This window comes from Mustela putorius, unplaced genomic scaffold (genome assembly GCF_011764305.1).
Source record: "Mustela putorius furo isolate JIRA1106 unplaced genomic scaffold, ASM1176430v1.1 tig00000127_pilon_pilon_pilon, whole genome shotgun sequence".
Taxonomy (NCBI): Eukaryota; Metazoa; Chordata; class Mammalia; order Carnivora; family Mustelidae; genus Mustela; species Mustela putorius.
In genome coordinates, this window is record NW_025421288.1 from 13,923,652 (window position 1) to 13,944,900 (window position 21,249).

The 21,249-nt window shown below is 56.1% G+C and overlaps 1 protein-coding gene across 4 annotated transcripts in view; it reads left to right on the top strand.

Annotated features, from left to right (window-relative positions):
• PPFIA1 (PTPRF interacting protein alpha 1) overlaps positions 1 to 21,249 on the top strand; it is a 71,954-nt gene that overhangs the window by 13,110 nt on the left and 37,595 nt on the right. For 3 of the 4 annotated variants that reach the window (XM_045066317.1, XM_045066321.1, XM_045066315.1), the window contains exons 3-10: positions 11,412 to 11,513; positions 11,869 to 12,033; positions 12,637 to 12,711; positions 13,075 to 13,176; positions 13,338 to 13,559; positions 14,995 to 15,141; positions 16,842 to 16,976; positions 18,428 to 18,511. In XM_045066317.1, the coding sequence (XP_044922252.1) occupies positions 11,412 to 11,513; positions 11,869 to 12,033; positions 12,637 to 12,711; positions 13,075 to 13,176; positions 13,338 to 13,559; positions 14,995 to 15,141; positions 16,842 to 16,976; positions 18,428 to 18,511 (1,032 nt within the window). Of the gene's footprint in view, positions 1 to 11,411; positions 11,514 to 11,868; positions 12,034 to 12,636; positions 12,712 to 13,074; positions 13,177 to 13,337; positions 13,560 to 14,994; positions 15,142 to 16,841; positions 16,977 to 18,020; positions 18,096 to 18,427; positions 18,512 to 21,249 lie in introns of all 4 variants that reach the window. The other variant, XM_045066326.1, reaches the window with a different exon arrangement.

The following is a 21,249-nucleotide window of genomic DNA, read 5'->3' on the forward strand; positions in this document are numbered from 1 at the left end:
CTCAGGGCCCCCGTGGTCACAGGCAGGGTGAGGGGACCCTGTTGCATGCAGCGCACCTGCCAGAACTGGGTCAGAATTTCTCATCTGTCAGTTGAGCAGCCTCATGGCACTGCCGACAGGGTCCTGTCTCACAGCCCTGGCTGTGCACTTGTGCCTGTGGGTTGCTGTGAGGGCCTGTGTCTGAACATTGCTCCTCATCTAGAACCTAACTTAATGAAGGTCCCCAAAGCATCTCAGAGTATCTGATCACATGTGGAAGAGTCGATCAAGGCTTTCTTTGCACAGCTGAAGTGCTTACGGGAAGCGAGGACATGGCTGCCTTGTGCTGGAGGTGTCGCCAGCTCAGGGCACCCTGGCCCACCTTCACTCACAGCAGCTCCGTGAGCCTGTGAACCACGGGGCAGCGCCTGGGTGCATCGGGGGCCAGTGGAACAGCAGGTGACTGGAGGAGCAGGGCCACTTGTGGGGGAAGGACACCTGCTGTCACTTCCATATGTCTATTTGGTCCAGGTTTTGGTGGCGTTGCCGCAGCGGGGGGGGGGACGACCGGCATCCTGGCGCAGGTGGTTCTCGAGCCTGGCGGCGTGAGAGCGAGGGAGCCGCCATCTGCCTGGCGTCCTGCAGTGAGGGCACTCGGGAGGCACGAGGGGATGCCCGCATGGTGGTTGGTGTCCTGGGGTTCCCAGATGGCTCAGCACAGGTGAGCAGCTGTCACAGCAAAGAAGGGCGGAGAACATAGTCGAAGAATCTCTTGGAGATGTTTTACATCCGGGTGATGTAACCGGACGTAGAAAAGAAGCCTGTTAGAGGAGTGTAGCCCCAGCCGGAATAACGTTTACTTTAGTAAACAGAGCTGCCGGAGCCGGAGTCCGCGGCCTCTGCGATCTGTATCCCTGGTGGTTTATAAGCTGCCGAGGTTCACAGCATTGTTTTCCTTGAGATTTATTTATTCACTTTGCCCAGGGGTGGGGGGAGCGGGCCCCAGGAGGTCGCTCCAGGGGTCTGTCCCGCAGGTGGACCAGGCGCAGGGTCAGAATGGGCAGGTGGCGGGGAGCGCCCCCGTAGCCGCGTCGTTTGCAAGGGCAGAGCGCGGGCAGCGCGGACGCAGCCGGCCCGCGGCGGGCGGCCTTTGCGCTCACAGGCGCGCACGTCCGAGTGGCTGCAGACAGGACGGCGTCCCCAGAACCGGCTCCGAACCCTCTGCACTCCCATCCTTAATCAAGGGAAGTGAGGGGCAAAGGAACGTTCATCCAAAAGCCTTGGGTAGGCGAGGAGCCGTACCTCCGTCCCCACCAACGAAGCCCAGGACGCAGTGCGGGCGAGAAGCAGGAGCTGGGGGCTGGCAGGTGCTCTGTGCAGCTCGGCTTCGGGGTCCCCAAGAGTCCGTGGGGTGCTGTGAGGAGAGGGGGTCACAGGCTCCAAGAACTTGAGGGCGAGATACGCAGGAAGCGCGACTGGAGAGCTGACGCTGTTCGGGAAAAGTCTGTGTGGGGGGTGGGGCGTGGGGGGCGGCTGGGAGCCCAGGGCGCCCTCTGGACGGACGCGCTGAGCGCCCTGTGCTCTTCTCCCATCTCACGCGTGTGGATGCTGTGGGGACCCGGATTCACGTTTGAATGTGTCCCAGGGACTTCCTTTCGGCCGTGTGGCCAATTGAGGGAGTCGGAGCCCCAAAGCCCGTCCCGCCCGCGTCTGTGGAGCAGCTGGCTTCTGCCGAGAGCAGGGCGCACCCTCGGGGGCGGCACGGGGACGGGGTGCTTGTTCGGTTGTCTGGCCTGTGCGCTGGGGTGGGGCACCGGTGCTGCCCCCCCACATCGGAGACGGAGGACGTGGAGACCGGTGTGTGGTCGGAGAGGTGAGTTGCTGCCCAGCACGGAGTCATGGCGACTGACCCAAGGATGCTCCTCTGAGCGTGTGTCCTCGTGCGCGCTGCCGGGGGCCCTTTCCCAAGGCCCCTCGGAGCTGCCCCGTGCCGGTGAACCGTCGCCCGGCCTCCTCGCTGCTGGGCACTGAGCACTGAAGGGGCCTGTAGAGGGGGCAGAAAAAAACAAAAGACAAAATAAATATCCCCCCCCTCCCGCCAGAAATTAAACCTCCAGGGCGAATGGGCATTTGGCCCGGTGGCGGGAGCAGGTCAGGGGAAGACTGGCCGATTGACAGGTCTGCGGCGGGGGACGACCGTGGGTCCAGAAGCAGCACAGGAACAAAACGTGTTCAGGGAACCATGGGGGAGTTGGGACCATACGCTGTGCCCGAGGCACAAAGTGGTAAGCAGGGAGGCTGGAGAGAGAAGCCGGCACGGCCTGCAGAGGGGCGTGGGAGCCGCCCCTCCCGAGCAAGGGCACGTTCCAGAAGACGCTCGTGTGGAGTAGCGTCGGGGCAGCCAGCCGTCAGTCAGCATGGGGGCGAGGAAGGAGGCGAGGAAGGAGGCCATGTGCCAGGTGTCCGGCCCGGACGGCTGGAGGGAAGCGGGCCTGCACTGCGCCAGGGCGGACAGCCCGCTAGGGACCGGAGCACAGACGACCTCAGTTTGGGGAAGATCGTTTGAGCCTCCTGGAAGACATGGAGATGCGCCGCGGGCAGGTGGGCCGTTGCCCAGGGTAGTGGGGCGGGGCGTGGCGGTGGCGGGGGCAGCCTCGGACACCGGTCAGGCAGGCATGGTGTGTCGCACGGGCAGGGGACCTAGGATGGAGCCGTGGCAGCACCAGCGAGTATGCGGTGAGCAGAGAACATGGGAGCAGGAGAGTGGGAGGGAGGAGGCCGGGGCTCCCCATGGGGCAGGTGGCAGGGTTACTGGAACCGGCCTGGGACCAGCCAAGATGAGGCCATCGCTGGGGTCTCAGCCAGAGCTCTTGCTGTGAAGTGACGGGGTCGGGAGCTGCGGTGCAGGGACTGGTAGGAGAGCGAGAGAAAGAACCAGCGACTCCAGGGAGAGCCGTGCGTCTGCGTGGCTGTGAGCGCTACGCTTGGGTCCTGTAGCTCTCCCGAGTTTAGGAGAGGAGCACGGAAGGGATTTAAAAAAAAAAAAAAAAAAAAACGATGAAAATGTATACTCAAAATTGAATAAAAAGTGTAAGTTGAAAGTCTCATTTCCAGCCACAGTGGGTGACCTTCATTAGGTGAGTGTCCGTCTGTAGTTGTCTTGTGTTCGTACGGAAAATACTAACACGTGTGTGCTTTTACCCAGATTGAGATCAGCTTGAAATACTGTTCTGCACCATGTTTTTTTGGATTCAAAGCATATAGTCTTGATTATTTCATCACTAAATACTCAGTATGAGCAGAAGTTTTGTCAGTGTTCGTTGCTGAAAGAAACTGACGAGGAAACATAAATTATATATATTGGAATTTTTTAACTGCTTGTGAATTTTATTTTGATGCTTGCAAGTACTAGTCAGTGTTTGAAAAGCCAGTGCCGCTGCACTGAGATGTGGCTCCAAGTAAGTCTAGTGAGCCCGTGAGCCCCATCCTACAATCCTGCTTTCTCTCCCAGTGTTCCCGCTTCCTCACGTGCATGGATGGGCAATGGTGTGTCACCTTCCTTTTAGAAAACGGGGGTGGGGCGCCTGGGTGGCTCAGGTGGTTGAGTGTCTGCCTTTGGCTTGGGCCATGATCCCAGAGTTCTGGGATTGAGCCCCATGTTGGGTTCCCTGCTCAGCAGGGAGTCTGCTTCTCCCTCTCCTCCCCCTGCTTGGGCGCACTCTCTCACCCTTTCAAAAATATAAGTAAGATCTTAAAAAAAAAAAGATTTATTTTAGAGAGAGAGTGAGGGAGAAGGGGCAGAGGAGAGAAGCAGACCCTGCTGAGCGGAGCCTGCCGTGGGGCTCGGGCGCATGACCCGAGATCAGGACCTGAGCCGGAATCAAGAGTTGGACACAACCGACTGAGCCACCCTGGCACGCCCTCTATGACCTTTCTGAGCATACCTTTAATGCCTTTAATAAGACACTGGGGTTTCAGAACTTATGATTTGCTCATTCATTTTGGTATATAAATTTCCAGTTTTCTTTTCAAAATTTGGCATGCTTTTAGCTTCTACCGACAGAAAATAATCCAAGCCCACTCGGCAAGTCCGTTTTTCAGGTGTTCCTTTCTGATTACTCAAAATCAGAGCCGTTTCTGTCTGTGGCGCGCTCTGCTCCTGCGTGTGAAGGACGTGGTGTTACCTGCCTTCCGTGAAGCTTTGTTCTTGTCTCAGCAGGTTAGCAGAATAGTGAAAACTCAGGAAGAAATAAAATGGAGCCAGTGGTGGAGATCAATACCAAAGCCTGTGGAAACGTAACTCCTAACTCGTGATGACCAGGGGACCAGGGCAGGAGAAGGGGGCGGGGTCAGGACCTTGGGGGGCGGGGTGAGGCTTCACAGCTGCTTTCTACCCAGAGTCGTCCTCCTGCAACCACTGGGCCGACCATGTTCGTCACTTTGGGAGCTGAGTGTCGCATCTGAGCCAGGGGACTTAATTTAAAATTGGACTGAGTGTGGATTTTGATCAGTAGTGTCTGACTTGTATGACCTGAACCTGTTACCCAGGTCTGAGCTTCTTGTCCAGAAAGGATTCGTCCTTTCTAGCATTTCTAGCATTTCGTCAGCATTTTCAAGCACTATGTGAAACCAGGTTCTTAACCTGATTCTGATGGTTAAATGTTGCTTTTCTGGTTCACAGTCCGAGGAATGTCCAACAGAAGCACGAATCTGTTTTGCTCGGACTTCTGTTTTATTACAATGAGAGAACTCCGGGGATGGGCGCATCTGTTCCCTTCCAAGAAATACTTCAGACTTTGATCCTAGTAACTAGAGGTCACTTTCCTACGTTCAGCTTGCCATGTTTCCTAAGTAAACCTCTTTTCTGAAGAGGAGAAAGTGGTGCTGACCAGGCGGGTCACTCGTGGACTGCGTTTGGGGCCGGTTCTGCTGCCTTTGGTGCTGCCTACAGTGGGAGCGCAAACACGGTCCGCATACGAACATGCTTTTGGAATCTTAAACTTTGGAATTTCCTGTCGAATGTTTATCTGAACTCCTAAGTTTAAATTTGGTTGATACTTTTTCACTTGAATTCTTTTTGTCCAAAGAGAAAGGTTTTTCTTTGAGTAAGCATGATTGTGAAATCTTAGAAATTCATTTTCTACCATCGCCAAAGCAGTGTATTGTAGAGTGGTTTGGGCTGTTGAATTAATTGTAAGAAACACTTACATTGAACCAAAATGATGCGAAATAAATACATTCTCTTCATAGGTGAACAAAAGACAGTTTGGGATCTATGAAAAACATCAGGGACTTCAGACTCAGACTTGCTTTGATGAAGGAGGAGTTACAGGAAAAGTGAGCCAGTGGGGGTCTGCGGTGAGGGGCTTGTAGCTAAGTGCGGGTAAGGTAGGTAGGTGATCCCCCCACGGCCAGGAGCCCACGGCCACGATCCAGGAGGCTCTGCGGTGACCGGCTCCTCCTAACCAGGGACTCAGGAGTGACCGCCTCTTCCTTACTGGGGACTCAGGAGTGACCGGCTCCTCCTAACTCGCGGGCATGGGAATGGTGGGCTCCTCTTAGCCGGGGGCTCGGGAGTGACCAGCTTCTCTAGCCGGGGGCCGTGGGAGTGATGGGCCCCTCCTAGCTAGGCGGGGACACAGGACTCACCTGGGAGGCTCTGTGGTGGTCAGCTCCTCGTGGCTAGAGCATGTCAGAATTTTGGAGCATCGTTTCACTCCTTCTGAGTATCCCGTGTCCGCTTGCTATGATTTGACTAGGTATTTCATTCAAAGCCAGCGAGATTTGTTCGTAATCGAAAGGCTTTTAAAAATAAAACACTGATATTCAACTCTCCTGGACCCACAGTCCAGGACCCTACCAGGGTGTCTGCGTGGTGGCCCTCTGCCCTTCTCGTGGCTCTCCTTCCTCTCCTGCCTGAAATCCCACCACAGCCTGGCTAGCCCCTGGCTGCTTTCACTTCACTGTCCTCAGTGGGCAGGATGCTGCGCCCAGTGCTGCCTTCTCTGTGCACATTCGGTGGTCCCGGGCCCCGCTCCCCCAGGCAGTTCTCCCGCCGCCTTCCCAGTATTCCTTGCCCGTCCTGTCTGCATTTCACTTCAGCGAGGCTGGGACAGATCAGAGGACGCCCATAAACGCCCACCGCACGTCTCCCACTGGTCTGGGTCTCTGCTGGGCGGCCTTTCCTCTCCCCGGGGAGGAGCCGTGCACTCCCAGGACGGGCCGCCCTCTGCGCCACCCCCGTGCTCTGCTCCCAGGGGCTCAGCGTGGCCGCCCGGTCAGTCCTCCTCTCCCCTGGGTTCTACCGCAGGGGGCTTTTCTGGACCCGGATCTTCCTCTTCCTCTCACCCCCCACCCCTGACTCAAGGCTTTGCTGCCCCTCCCATGCTCTGCTGACTCCTGTGCAAGTCAGGCCTCCACCCGCCGTTGCTCCGGGACAGCCGTGCCCACGGCCCCCGCTGCCCTCCGCCTCAGCGGGCCCGCCTCTCCGTGAGCATCAGCGGCCCGGGTGACTGTCCTCCTGGGAGCATTGGACTCCTGACACGGTCCCTTCCTGGTTTCCTCCTGCTCGCCGGCCGCTCCCACTGTGCCTCATGTCCCACGTGATCGGCATCAGACACCTCCTTGAGCCTCACCTCTGTGTCCCTGCGCTCAGCACTGCGTGGTTTGCCCGCAGTGAGACTGCCCTCCCGCCTCCGCCGCCATCCCCAGGAACCCCAGCAGCTACACTGTCTACCTGATGCTGCCACGGCCTGTCTTTAATGCCCCACACGGGACACAACCTGGATTGGACTGTCCGAGCTCCCTCCCACACACGTCCGGCCCAGGGCCCTGCCGTCCTCAAGAAATGCTGCCTGTCCGTCCCTTGCTCTGGCCGCAGCTCAGGAGCCCTCCCGGGCCTTGCTCACTCTCGGACCCATTGGCTGTCCAGTGCAGCCTGTCTGGAACCAGCCAGCGCCTGCGCCCTGGCCTGCCTGCATTAGGGCCGTGCCTGATGGGTGCCCCCTCCCCTCCTTGCCCCATACAGGGAATCCTTTAAACTGGTGAAGGGCACGACAAGTGGTGTGTTGCTTACTTGTGTTCCATTTTGAAAACTCTGTCTTGGTCTCAGGTTCTCTAACCCGGGTCTTGATTCAGACCCTCGTGTCTCCTAGGGCCGTGGCAGCTCTCCAGCTGTGGGCCTGGAGCTGGCTTCCCACTGTTCACCTCCTCCTCCAGCCCGCTCCAGCGCGGCTCTCAGGGCTTTCTCCGACCCTTCTGAGCCCGCCCTCTGTGTCGAGCACTGCCTGGGCTCCCTGTTCAGGGCCCTCAAAGTCTGTAGATGGACGACTCCCAGCGCCTTCGGGATAAAATCGCACTCCTCACTGTGGTGCGCGGGGGCCTTCCGTGTCACCTCTGCCCCCACCCAGCCTCCCTCACCCTGTCCTGCATAGCGCCTGGGTCGCAGCCCACGGACACCCTTTTCCACTACCAGACACCTTTGTGCTTCTGTGAAGAAGCTCTCCCCTGCCAGACAGCCGGTTCCTGTCTGGGATTCAGCCGTGCCGCCCTCTCCTCCGGCAGCCCTCTGGGGCCACATGGCCACCTCCCGTCACAGATGACCTCGACGCCGCTCCCATGGTAGCCAGGGCGTTTCCCGCTTGGAGCGCTGACCACACAGGGGTCACTGCGAGGAGCACCCTGAAGGGGCCAGGCACGCCTGTCCTGTGTTGCGCCAGAGTGGACGAGCAGCCAGCTCTGGAATGGACAGTGGCTGCCTGTCCATGTGCAGCCCAAACTCACTCTTTGACTGGGCTCATCCGCAAACAGCAGTGCAAAGGTAAAATTTAAATATAGAAAGAAATCAGCCCAAATATATAGCCAGGCCCCCACGAGAGAAAAATACCCTTCAGTACAGAAACAGAAGAGAAACCCAGTGTGTGGTCAGCGTGAGTTGGCCTGGTTCCCTGGCCTGCGGCGCTCCAAGCACCAAGCGTGCAGGGACAGTGGGAAACTTGGCTCCTGCACTGGGGGGTAGCAGGGACTAATGTGTCCAGAGGAACTAGAACTAAAATCAGACTCGCTGTTTGGCGCTGGGTTCAGATGAGGCTTCCCATGGAAGGTCTCTGTCCCTGGTATACTGGGGCTTTATAGGAAGTCGTGGGCCTCGGGAGGGTAGGAAGCACTGCCTGGGCTGGGCCACACTGTCGGGTGACTCTCTCATGGGATCCACATCGTCTGTAAGGAACAGGCAGCAGGAACCCTCAGTCACCGTGGAAACCTAGCTCTGGCCTCTGGGCCTTCGGACGCCTAGAGGGGCAGCCGCTGGACACCAGGCAGGGAGGGACGCGCCAGCAGGAAAAGCTGCTCAGGCTGAGCTGGAAACCAGATCCGACGCTCCGAGTCCGCACCTACGCAAGTGTGCGTTTCCTCCATCTGCAGGCCAGCAACGGCCAGAGGGAGTCTGTGTAAATGCTTGAACAGACACACGCACGTCGTGGAGAGAAACAGGAGCAGAAGGGAGGCAGGGAAGGCACGAGGAACATGCTAGTTCAGTGACCGAGAGGGATCGGCCTGCGCGCTAGACCTTGCCCCCGACGTCGTCGGGCCGCAGAGCAGTGAACTGACCCAGATCGCGGCACCAGGCCCCGGCCCGGCGAGCCTACCCCGCCCCCCCCCCCCGCCGCCCCCGCCCTTGGACTTGCCCGCCACGTGAGTGATCTCGGATCTCACCAGGACTGGTTTGGATCAGGTTCTCTTTCACCTAAACATGAGCGGTATTTTCTGATGCGAGATCTCGGGTATTTTCTGATGCGAGATCTCGGTGACTAGATGCAGATCTCTCGGTGTTAGGCATTGAAGGTCGCTGGTTATTTACAGCAGGAGATGGAAATCAGAGTATTTGGCCTAATTCACTTTGGCACATAGGAAAGGAGTGTCTGCGGCTCGGGAGAGAGCAGGAGCCGACGGGAGAGCAGGGCCCCCTCCACGCCGCTTCCCGGCCAGGCCTCCTCCCCCGGTGCCCGCTGGCTCTCTGGGACGGGGCGGCTCTCCACGCCACCCGGGGCAGGTCTGAGGACATGTTTGGATTGTTCTCATTTAGTTTTACTGTCCTCTCTTTGTGGCTCTGCCTTGACACACTGAAGGAAAGAGTTGTCAGGGTTCTGGAGCGGGAGCAGCCTCGTCTGTAGAGAGCCGTGTGTGTGTGTGAGAGAGACAATCATGTTGTGATCCCCTTCCTTCGGCTTGAAGGTGTCCCCTAATGACTTCCCCCTGTTTTGAAGACGGGTACTGGAGGGTGTGGGTGCGCTTTCTGCGGCACGGCTGCATCTGCTCTGCAGGACCGGAACGTATTTTGCGGAAAGTGCGAGCTTTCTGTGTCGGCCAGCGCCGCTGCAGCGAAGACCTCATGGACCCCCAGGCTCATCTTCGCTTGCAGGGCAGGCCATAGCGTGCGGTGCAGGTCGCGCGCTGCTCGTTCCTGGGGCGTCTCGACTTGCTCTGCCTCTTGGGAGCGCGCCCAGCAGCACTAGTGACTGGCACTTCGTACGGGCCGCGGGGTGGTGGTCGGGCTTCTGGGATTGCAGTAAACAACAGACTGGCTGGAAGCACAGGCCGTCGCCTCTGACTGCGACGCACAAGTTACTGGAGGACAGAGCTGCTTACGGGAGAGGACGAGTGTCCGGCAGTTCCTGCCGCTCTCGCAGCCGCCGTGGTAGCCGCAGGAGGTGGCACGGGATCTGCGCGCGAGCACCGCGTGGACCGCAGCCGCCCGCGCGCAGGCGTGACTGAAGACCGCGGCCAGCGCGGCTCTCGGCTGCGGGCGACTCCGGGCATGGGACGGGGAGCGCTTGCACGGGTGCACTCTCATAAAATTTAACTTTTTGTAGTAGATTTGCACATTTTATGGCCGCAAATGATAAAAAAGGCTAGTACCTATATATATTTTATACATTTGTGACATGCCTTTTTCTTAAAAATGTTTTGTTGTTGTTGTCGTTGTTAAAGATTTTATTTATTTATTTGACAGAGAGAGATCACAAGTAGGCAGAGAGGCAGGCAGAGACAGAGAGAGAGAGGAGGAAGCAGGCTCCCCACTGAGCAGAGAGCCCCATGCGGGGCTCGATCCCAGGACCCTGGGATCATGACCCAAGCGGAAGGCAGAGGCTTTAACCCACGGAGCCACCCAGGTGCCCCTTTTTCTTAAATTTTTGAAAAGATTTTATTTGAGAGAGAGTGTGAGTGAGAGAGAGAGCAGGAGCAGGGGCAGAGGGAGAGGAACAAGCAGGCTCCCTGCTGAGCAAGGAGCCCACATGGGGCTCAGTCCTGGTACCCCAGGGTCGTGACCTGAGCCAAAGGCAGACACTTCACCGACTGAGCCCCCCAGGCGCCCCTTTCTTAATTTCTTGACATTTTCTAGGCTACTCAGTTCACCTGTCAGTTTTTTCAAATTGTCGCACATCTCCAGAAGATTTTCCAATGCGTTTATTGGAATAAAGGCAGGTAGAGGTGGAACTGCACAGTTGAAGCCCTGGCGTTGGCGGGTCAGCCCGTTTCGGTTCTGTCGTGGCTCTGTAGGCTTTTGTGCGCCAGCCTTGCGAAGTCGGATCGCCGGAAATGCTGTGCGTTCCGCGGTCAAGTTCCCTCTGAGTTGCAAAGGGTTAATTTACAAATGGACTTCAAGTATGCCACTTGTTAGTTAATTTTCTAGAGTTGCTTAAATCAACCACTCTCTGGACTCTGAATGTCAGATTGTTAAGTGAACCTTTATTCCTTCCTTTGTCCTTTGAAGAGAAAACTCTTAGAAATACGGAGATTCGTGGACAGAAGACGTTACTTATTTCCGAAGAGTTTTGCCTATTGAGAAACTGACCAGAGAGTGTGTGTCCACTTCTTGGAGCTTGCCCGTGCGTCGGGCCCCAGGGCGGTGCTCAGTATTGTGGGGAGCGACCCCACAGCAGGGAGGGGAACCGCATCCCCTCAGGGACACTTCCCCCAGAAAGTTCTCTGAGTACAGATGTAAATCTTCCGCGTCCCTGGTCTCACGGCCCTGCCAGCAGTTGTGAGAGGTCCGTTTCACTGGGTTGACTTTGAGCCAGTTGAGGCTAACGGACCAGCTTTGGGGGCTGTCAGCCCCTTCCTGGGGCTGCCCCAAGCCCGTGGTCTTCACAGGCTCCAGGAGCTGGCTGAGGCAGGACAGGAAGCTGGAGGCGAGCAGTGGCCTCCGCGGCCTGGCGTTCTCCCCTCAGCCGAGGTTCTGAGCTGCATATCTGCGAGGCGCCAGAAAACCTCCCTGGCCCCTTGGGTGTCAGACCCCGTGCTCGGAAACACTTGGGACTCAGGCGGGTCACAAGGAGGGAGCTTGTGTGCCTGCAGGACTCTGGGGGTGGTGGGCGGGTGCGGAGGCTAATGACCCCTTGCCCCCCTCCCGTTTTGCTGCCCCACCCCCCCAGGAGTTCGCGACACTTACCAAGGAGCTCAACGTCTGCAGGGAGCAGCTCCTGGAGAGAGAGGAAGAGATCGCAGAACTGAAGGCGGAGCGGAACAACACCAGGGTCAGTAGGCGCGCGCTCGCCGTCCGCACTCTGGCAGGGGTTGCCTGGGGGGCATGGCTGCTGCCTGTAGACTCAGGGTGCTTCCGCTCGACCTGCTTTGAACTCTCTGTCGACATTTCCCCGTGGAGTCAACCCTGACGGATGAGCTCAGCACGCTCAGACCATGTTTGGGTCGTGATGAGAACTAACGCGGTTTTAACTCATTCTGGGGGCGGGGGGGCTCCCTCATTTTAGACTGAATTGAAGGGATTCGTGTTTGGCCTGGCTTGCGGTTAAAAGGGGTTTTTGCCCCCGAGGGAAGTGTGAAATCACAAGTGCTCTTTCAACATGCTTTTGCCTTGGCCTGTCCCACCAGCTGCTGCTGGAGCACTTGGAGTGTCTCGTGTCCCGGCACGAGCGGTCGCTGCGCATGACGGTGGTGAAGCGGCAGGCGCAGTCCCCGGCGGGCGTGTCCAGCGAGGTGGAGGTGCTCAAAGCCCTCAAGTCCTTGTTCGAGCACCACAAAGCCCTGGACGAAAAGGTGCCCGAGCTCCCGCGGCTCCCGGTGTGCGTGTGCCCTGCGTCAGGGATACGCTTCGTGCGTGTGTGACTGCAGTTCACTTTTACCCTCGAGCTCCTGTACACACCTTTTCTGTGAGAGGACAGACTTCTGTATGGTTACAGCGTGGTGGTTGGTATAAATGTCTTAAGACTTACCATATGCTGTATATTGATTTGTCATGGGTAATGTAACTTATTTAGGGGAAGATTTCTCTCAAATGCAAAATTTAAAGCTTGTTACAAAGTAAGTTTTGTTTTTGTTTTTTCTCCCCACGATCTTATTTATTAGAACAGATGAGCTGGGTGGGGTAGTGGGAGAGGGAGGAGCAGGCTTCCCGCTGACCGGAGAGCCCGATGCGGGACTCGAGCCCAGGACCCAGGGATTATGACCTGAGCCCAAGGCAGATGCTTCACCGACTGAGCCACCCAGGCGCCCCAGCAAGCCAGTTTTCTTGACATTCACATCAGTGAAAGACATTGAAGCCATTCTGTCCTGTTTCCTTACGCAAATGGGTCCCAAGGGTGAGTTTACGTTAAGAAGCAATGCAACAACAGCACGTACACACTCACCCTCTGTTCCCAGGTGAGGGCGCGGCTGCGAGTGGCACTTGAAAGGTGCGGCTTGTTAGAAGAACAACTCGGGGCCACACATAAAGAGGTGAGCTGCGTCAGTCACCAGGGAATTGGATTAGAGGGACTCTAATTTTTAATCCCTTGTTTCCATAAGAAGCGGGAAGCCTGCAGTGCTGGCCATCAGGCGTCACTGCTCTTTCTGACCAGCGAGCCAGCCTCTTGGGCCACCGCAGTGACCAGCACTAGGCTCTTAGCGCTGGGTCACACGGTCCCGTATGTCCCCATCGTCCAGTCGAGAGCACTGACCGAGTCGCTGACCCAGTTGTGTTCAGGCTAGACAACAGCACCGTGTGTGCTGCCCAGTCCCATGTTGACAGTTTGGAGTTGCATCTTTCCAAGAGGAATTTCTCTTTATTTCCTCACTCTCTGTTCAATTCTTTGCTTTTAGCTAATGATTCTTAAAGAACAGAATAATCAGAAAAAAACGTTAACCGACGGAGTGCTTGACATGAACCACGAGCAAGAAAATACGCCGAGCACAAACGGAAAGGCAAGTCCTTAGTGTCTGTGTCTTTCCCCGATGTCCTCTGTGTGCTCCCGAGGGCCGTGGGAGCCGACCCTGGCATAGATTGGGCCACTTGACTCTTTCCGGGAAGGGCTCTGTCCCTTAACTCACCAAACAAGGCTATTCAAGGATTTTCCCCCCTGCAGAGATCTTCTGACGGTTCTTTAAGCCACGAGGAAGACCTTGCCAAAGTCCTCGAGCTCCAGGAAATCATAGACAAGCAGTCAGAGGAGCAGAGCCAGATGAAGGAGCGCCTGGCCGCGCTCTCCAGTCACGTGGCGGAGCTGGAGGAGGACCTGGACACCGCCAGGAAGGACCTCATCAAGTCTGAGGAGGCCAACACCAAGCTACAGCGTGATGTCCGCGAAGTGAGTGACGGGGCATCGCCGCACCGTGGTCCAGCTGAACGCGGGTGCTCAGGGGGACCCTTGTGTGTGCACGTCTCCCCTCGGCAGAGTCGGCTGTCTGGATCTCTTCTCCGTCACGCTTGTGTTTCACTCTGGTGCACGCGTCCGTGTCTGTCGTGCTGCTAGTCCGTGCACTGATGTGGGCCTCACGCGGCGGAGGGCACGCGCTGGCCACCGTCCGAGCTTTCCAACCCGCAGCACCCAGAGGGCTCATGTGCTCTCAGACGTCGGTGGTCAGACCCGCTGAGCAGTGGGCCTTGCTCACACTGGGGTCCCCAGGGTCCTGCTGTCAGACCCGGTAGACGGGTACTGGTTTCCACGTGTGCAGTGATTTATGGGAATCGGATCATGTTTATAAAACAGGTAGAGGGCAGGATGCTTTCTCTGGCGCCCCCACCTGTCGCTCCCTCTACGCTGTCCCTGTAGACAGACAGTCATCCCTCCCCGACACCCCGCCGACCCCCACCCCCGGGCTGCAGGAGGACCTGTCACACCCTCGGACGTGGTCGCACGGGCTTCCTTTCTGCGCAGTAGCGGAGCCGGCCTCACTCACCCAAGAGTTTAAAACAAAGAAAGATATTTGTGGGGGTCATACAGCCTACTTAGTTGTATTTTTCTTTGGCAAGGGTAGGAGATTCTGTAGCTGAGTTTAGTATGCAGAGAATTGTGAAATTCTCTTTTTAAGACTCCTCACTTGAAATACTAAGACTTCGCTGACGTAAGTTCCTCAGTAAACAGGGAGGGACCTAAGATGAATCTTTAGGGTGGGGGACAGGAAGGCGGGGCAGAAGGTTCTGGGCCCACTTCCTGCGTCAGACCCCCCCAGGGTGAACTTCGCTGCGGGATGGGCCTCAGACGGTGGCTTCCAGTTACAGCAGACGTGGCGTTTTGCTTCCGTTGATCGATAGCAATGCCCCAGTTCTGTGGTGATTGGCTGCCGTTTCATCCAGCCTTTATGCAGGGGAATGACGGCTGCATCCCCTGATCTGTCTGGGAGAGGCCGCCGCCTGCTCCGTGGAAAGCCCGCTGGTGCCGGGGCCGGTAGAGGCCGTGCCTCGTTGCTCGCACCTTCAGCGCCCGGCATTCTTGCCGTGTGGGGAGATTTGATTCTGCGTTTCTTTTATAGCGTCATGTAGGAAAGAGTAAGCTTGGTACACTTAGTGGCCAGATGTAGTCTTAAGACAGCTGAGTCTTCATTGGTCATGTAGGGGCTTGGGATGTTTGAGGTAAGTATGTTTTCATTTGTATTGGAGGCATTGGCACCTCTCAGTTTTGAGGACACTGGTTTTATATTTGACTTTGAAAATCAAGATTGAGTCTGGTTTTTGTGTGTGGAGTATATTAATGTGCATACGTTAATTATTTGCCTTTTTTCCCTTTGAAATACTTGACGTAGGCCCTGGCCCAGAAGGAGGACATGGAGGAAAGGATCACTACTCTCGAGAAACGCTACCTCGCAGCACAGCGCGAAGCCACCTCTGTGCATGACCTCAACGATAAACTTGAAAATGAGATTGCAAATAAGGACTCTATGCATCGGCAGGTACTGGCTTTCGTTGAGCTTCATTCGACTTTCGTCTATTACTGATGAAGTTAAAGACCTTTTTCCTGTGACTTTTGTGTTGGAAATCAAGTCTCAGTGTAAAGTTTTTATGATCTTAGGAAATTTTATAATCTTAGGAAATAAACCAAGTTTAAGAACTTGGTTACCTCAACTTGTAACTTTTTACTCATTTAGGATTTTACGCAACCTCCATTCTTTGCTCTGCTTTGTTTTTTCATTGCACATTAATCTGGTGCATGTTAGCATCTATCAGAGGAGGAGGGAACGGCGGAGAGTGTGGAGGCCCTTGGCCCCTTTTGTTGGTACTTGGAATGGGGGTGAATGGCAGGTGCAGAAATGGGTCCCTCCCGTGATTGGGAAGCCACACTGGCTTCTCTGCCCTGCTCAGGTCATCCGGAGTTAGCAGGAGAGCCAAAGCCAGCCTCTTGGAAACAAAGTGAGCTTGTCTGGTCTGTTGTAAAGTGTATCGTTAGGTCCAAGATAGTAATAAAAAGTAAGATACTAGGAAACCATTCAGAATTACATTGTGCTGTGCTCTTCCAGAGCATGTAAGACAGTAAAAGGTAGACGACAAAACACTGCGTATAGTGTGCTATGTCTTCCGAGGGCGCGTACAGATAAACACGGACACGCATGCACAGGAGAAAGAAGGAGCCCGCACGCGAGCAGGTGTTGGGCTCTCAGGAACCTTGGCTTATCCATGATTAAAAAAAAATTTTTTTTAATGTTATTTATTTATTTGACAGACAGAGATCACAAGTAGGCAGAGCAGCAGGCAGAGAGAGGGGGAAGCAGGCTCCCTGCTAAGCAGAGAGCCCAGTGCGGGGCTCAATCCCGGGATCCTGAGATCATGACCTGAACCGAAAGCAGAGGCTTTAACCCACTGAGCCACCCAGGAGCCTCTTAAAATTTCTTTAAAGGAGCAGTCTTGTTTGAATTTTCTTCATTAAAAAAAATGTTTCTTAGAACGAGAGTGTTTTTAAGGAATACTCAGTTACGAAAATAACATGACTAGCATTTCATTAGGTGAGCTCTTAGAAGGCCTGCGCTTCTGAGGTCGTGTGAGCTGCGTGTGGCTTACACTCCCACGGTCTGTGAAGGGCAGGGTTTAAGCAGGTTTAGGACCAAACCTTCTTTCCTTAAGTTGTCAAGAAGAATGAGCCAGCTTCTACAGAACGCGGGTTCTCTTTAATGCCTGGGAGCTTTTTTCTATTTAGAGGCTTGGGAGGCGCCTGGGTGGCTAAGTGGGTTAAGCCGCTGCCTTTGGCTCAGGTCATGATCTCAGGGTCCTGGGATCGAGTCCCAGATCGGGCTCTCTGCTCAGCAGGGAGCCTGCTTCTCTCTCTCTCTCTCTCTCTCTCTCTCTCTCTCTCTGCCAGCCTCTCTACCTACCTGTGATCTCTCTCTGTCAAATAAATAAATCTCTATTTAGAGACTTGGTTGAAGATTATAGGAAGAGCAGTGCTTTGGCAAGAGGTGTTTTGCACGTTGAAATCAGGCCCAAGAAAGTTGGTGTATGTTCCTCGCAGGAAGAAAAATCGTACTCGGAAGCAGCTACCAAAACAGTGGGCTTCTGTCGGCTCATTCAGTAGCTCTCACGCTTAGGTCTCATTTCGTTGCATCAAACGTAGGAGCGGCCGGCAGACGGGCTGCGCTGTGACACTTTGCCTCCCTCCTAGACCGAGGACAGGAACCGGCAGCTGCAGGAGCGCCTGGAGCTCGCTGAGCAGAAGCTGCAGCAGACCCTGCGGAAGGCCGAGACGCTCCCCGAGGTGGAGGCCGAGCTGGCGCAGAGGGTGGCTGCGCTCTCCAAGGTGGGCTGCCTGTCCCTCGGGGCCCGGGCCGGGACTTGGAGTTGGATGGTGCTGGGTTCGCGAGCCCTAGTCACCGTTGTTCCTCGTGTCGGCGTGTCTGAGCCCAGGAAGGAGCTCGGGGCCGTGTCCCGCGCGCTTCTGTCTGAGGTCGCGTGCTTTTTCAGCGTCAGCAGCCGTCCTGGTTTTCGTTCGCCCTGCGTTGATTTCCCCCGTTTTGTCAGATGCGTACTGCACTGGTTCCGGAGGGCTCGTTCCGACGCTCACTGCTGCTCAGGGGGATTCGAGTCCATACCTCAGAGCTCGAGACACGAGCTTTGGCTAAAGCAAGGGTCGGGGCGCCTGGCTGGCTCGGCCGCCAGAGCGTGCGCCTCTCGGTCTCGCTGCTGTCAGGGGAAGCCGCACGTGGGGCGGAGAGATTACTTTAAAAAGAAAGGATCGATTTTTCCCAGAAAAATGGAAATCCTGTTCTCTTTTGAAGGTGATCCAAATAAGTATATAATACCGAACTCTTTAACTCATTCACGGGTTTGAGAGAGAACGGGCCGGCACGTGGGCGACACAGCCCTGCCGCCCAGTCCTCGGCGTCCACGGGGTGGTGGGAGGTGGGCGCCAGCCGGCAAGGACACAGTGTCCAGTCGTGATGTGGTGGCTGCTGAGGTCGGGGGGTCCGCGTGGGAAGAGGAAGCACAAATCCCAGAGAGCAGCCCGGCCTCCCGGGGCGCAGGCACCCAGCAGGCAGAGCGCGGTCGCGTGCCCCCTGCCGAGGGAGCCCGCAGGGAGCGCCCGCCAGTCCTCACGTCTCACCTGGCTCCAATTTGTGGGGGCCCCGGGGAGAAGGGGGCAGGACGGTCCCAGGTGCTGTTCTCGAAGGCTGCCCTTGGCTCGGGCAGACGGTATCAGGGGCTTACAGGACCGTGCCTAAGAGCAGGCTCGTGGCTACCAGCTTGTAACAGCCTCTCCTTTCCTCTCCTCTGTGATCTGCGTGTTAAGTCTCCGTTTCTTTTCTCCCCCTGTCATCGCTTCTGTCCTTGGTCGGCCTTGTAGCCTGACCTCTTGTCTTCGGGAAGCGGTGCCGCTAAGGAAGCTAGACTGTTCGAACTCACTTCCCAGCTTAGGAAGGTAGCGCGTGCGCGGCTCCTTGCTGTTTGCCGCTTCCTGCTGTCTGTGCTGAGCGAGCCCGGGAGACAGCCCCCGGCCGGGCCGGGCTGCGGGGAGGCCCCCCTGCACGGGAAGAGGCCGGCAGTGGCCCGGCTGGGCCTCAGTGGCCTGGTGCTTGGCGCTGCGGCGCGTACGGCCGCACAGAGTGCGATCCGGGCGGGAGGAGAGGCCACCCCGCCCGGCGGTATGTGAGCCCTGCACAGAGCATGTCGCGCTTGTGGCTGTCCCGGCTGGTGCACAGCATGTGGCACGGATGGGGCCGTGCGTGGGGCTGATGGTGTCTTTGCCAACAGGCCGAGGAGAGGCACGGCAACATCGAGGAGAGGCTCCGGCAGATGGAGGCCCAATTGGAGGAGAAGAACCAGGAGCTGCAGCGGGTGCGTGTCTGGGCACACGGCTGCGCGCCGGGCGCTGCTAGGGGAGGGGGCACCTTGTTTCCCGCTTCTCCCCACCCAGACACTGTTCCCCTTCTTGACTCCATCAGGTGTAGAGTTTGTGGCCTCCTCTGCCAGCTGTCTGCTGGTGGGTGCACCCCTCTCACAGACCATGTCACGTCAGCATTGGTGGCGGGGGACAAGACCGGTGCCCCGGGGCAGTGCTGCTGGGGTGCAGGGACCCCATGTCCCACCGCTCTCGCTGGCTCATTAGGAGAGCTGCTCCGCGTGCAGGTGGGATCTCACAGGTGCCCCTCAGCCAAACTGCAGGTGCTGGCTGGCTCCTAGAGGATTAGTCTGCTCGCCTAGGCCATGACATTGAGGTCCCGAAGTCAGGTCACGGGCCTGACCTTACCCTCAAGTCCTGAAGTCTCACTCAAGACATAAAGGCACCGGCCAGGATAGCTCTCCTGAGAAGAGGACGACCGTCCTTGAGCTGTGGTAGGGAGGGGAGCGCATCTGCTGAATCCCCAGAGAGTTTTCACTGGAGGAGTTGCTCATGTGTCCGTGTGGAGAAACTCAAGCCAACCAGGCCACGGCCCCAGTCAGCTGGCCCCTAGCCGTAGGCCGGCAGTTCAAGGCCATCAGATTTTGTTTTCACCAGAAGCATATGTGCCTGGCCAGGGGCTGCCAAAGATCACACACAAGCTCATGGGAAGTGAGGATTCTTTTTTTTTTTTTTAAGATTTTATTTATTTGACAGAGATCACAAGTTGGCACAGAAGCAGGCAGAGAGAGAGGAGGAAGCAGGCTCCTTGCTGAGCAGAGAGCCCGATGCAGGGCTCGATCCCAGGACCCTGAGATCATGACCTGACCCAAAAGCAGAGGCTTAACCAGCTGAGCCCCCCAGGCGCCCCCGGAAGTGAGAATTCTGTCTCTGGCCACAGGACTGTCGCTTAGGCAGCCCTGGCCGGCATATCACACACACACACACACGTGCACACGGGCAGACGCTCGCCTGGTAGAGGTTAGACTTTAGCTGTTCGGGGATGGACTCACTGCTTCTTGGGCCTGGGTTGTCATCGGAAAGGACACGTGTGGAGATGGGAGTTCTTTCATAGCTCAGGCCGTTCAAAGCCAACTTTTCGGCTGTTTTGCTTTAAAAATCCTCAACCACCGCTTCCTTTCTGTGGGGTGGGGTGGGGTGGGGTGGGGTCATTTCGTAGTTGCTGTGTGCACGGCGGGGTTCTCTGTGCTGTTTCATCCTTGCAAGAAGAGAGGTGCCAGCACCCATGCTGTAGAGACGAGGAGGCCAGCACAGAGGACTTGACGCGGCTGTCCAGTCTCTGTGGGCCCACTCCTCCTACATGGGCGGCACGCCTGGACAGCCCTCTCTCCGCCCTGTCCCCTCTGCCCGGGAGAACCTGCTGAGCCCTGTCCCCAACTCAGGTGATGCTCTCGGACACTGTCCCGACTGCCGCCCTGAGCACTTCCTGTTCCCACGCCTTAGGTCTTGTCTTCCTTCAGGATAGGGGCCAGCACAAGCTCTGTAAACCAGGAAATGGGTGATGGTTTGGCAAACACAGACTATCAACTTTGTTACTACGTTCTTAAATTCCTTGAGGTAATTAGTCATAATCTTTGAACATAAATTTTCATTATAGAACATTTAGGCAAAGTACGAACAGACAGAAAAGCAGCTGCAAGTCTCTGTTGCCGCTGAAGTTTTCTCCAAAGTGGGTTTTTTTTAAACTTTTGCTTTGTAAATTGGTTCAACCTCCCCCCTACCCCAAATCCAGACCCAAGCTTCTGTTTACACACAGGAAAATTCCTTCCCGCGTGTGTAGATAAGCTGATCCCCTTAAAAATACGCCAGTTCCTGCATGTAAATCTGCCTCCCGAGTCATCTGTTAGTAACTCCTGACGGGCCTGCAGCCCTGTGAGTGCTTTAACAAAAACCTTCTAATTAATGGTCTTGGGGACTTGTCCCTGCGTTTCTCTGCACTGATATGTCCGTGCTGGTGCCCGAGTGCCCCGAGGGTGGCAGTGGGACGGACCCGCCCAGGGCAGCGCGCGAGTGAGTCACGCCATTAGTCTGTGGCATTTTGGAAACACTGATCACACCCTTTATTCTTCTTTAAAAATGTTTCAATGTAAATTCAGTTTAGTTAACACTATAGTGTATTATTAGTGTCAGAGGTGGAGGTCAGTGATTCATCAGTTGCAGGTAACACCCAGTGCTCTCTCCATCTCCTGTCCTCCGTAATGCCTGTCCCCCAGTCACCCCAGCACCCCCCAACCCCCCCAGCAGCCATCAGTTTGTTCCCTAGAGTTAGGAGTCTCTCGTGATTTGTCGCCCTCTCTGATTTCGTCTTGTGTTTCCCTCCCTTCCCTGTGTTTATCTGTTTTGTTTCTTAGATTCCACATGAGTAACATCATATGGTATTTGTCTTTCTCTGATTGACTTATTTCCTTTAGCATAATACCCTCTGTCTAGTTCCGTCCACGTCATTGCAAGGGACGAGATTGCATTCATTTTGGTGGCTGAGTACCGTTCCATTGTCTACACACACAGCACATCTTCTCTGTTCATTTGTCTGTCGATGTTGGGAATGCAAACTGGCGCTGCCACTCTGGGAAACAGTAAATTAAAAGGAAGTTTAAAACAGAGCTACCCTGCGCCCCAGCCGTTGCACTACTAGGTGTTCATCCAAAAGCTACAAACATAGTGACTCGAAGGG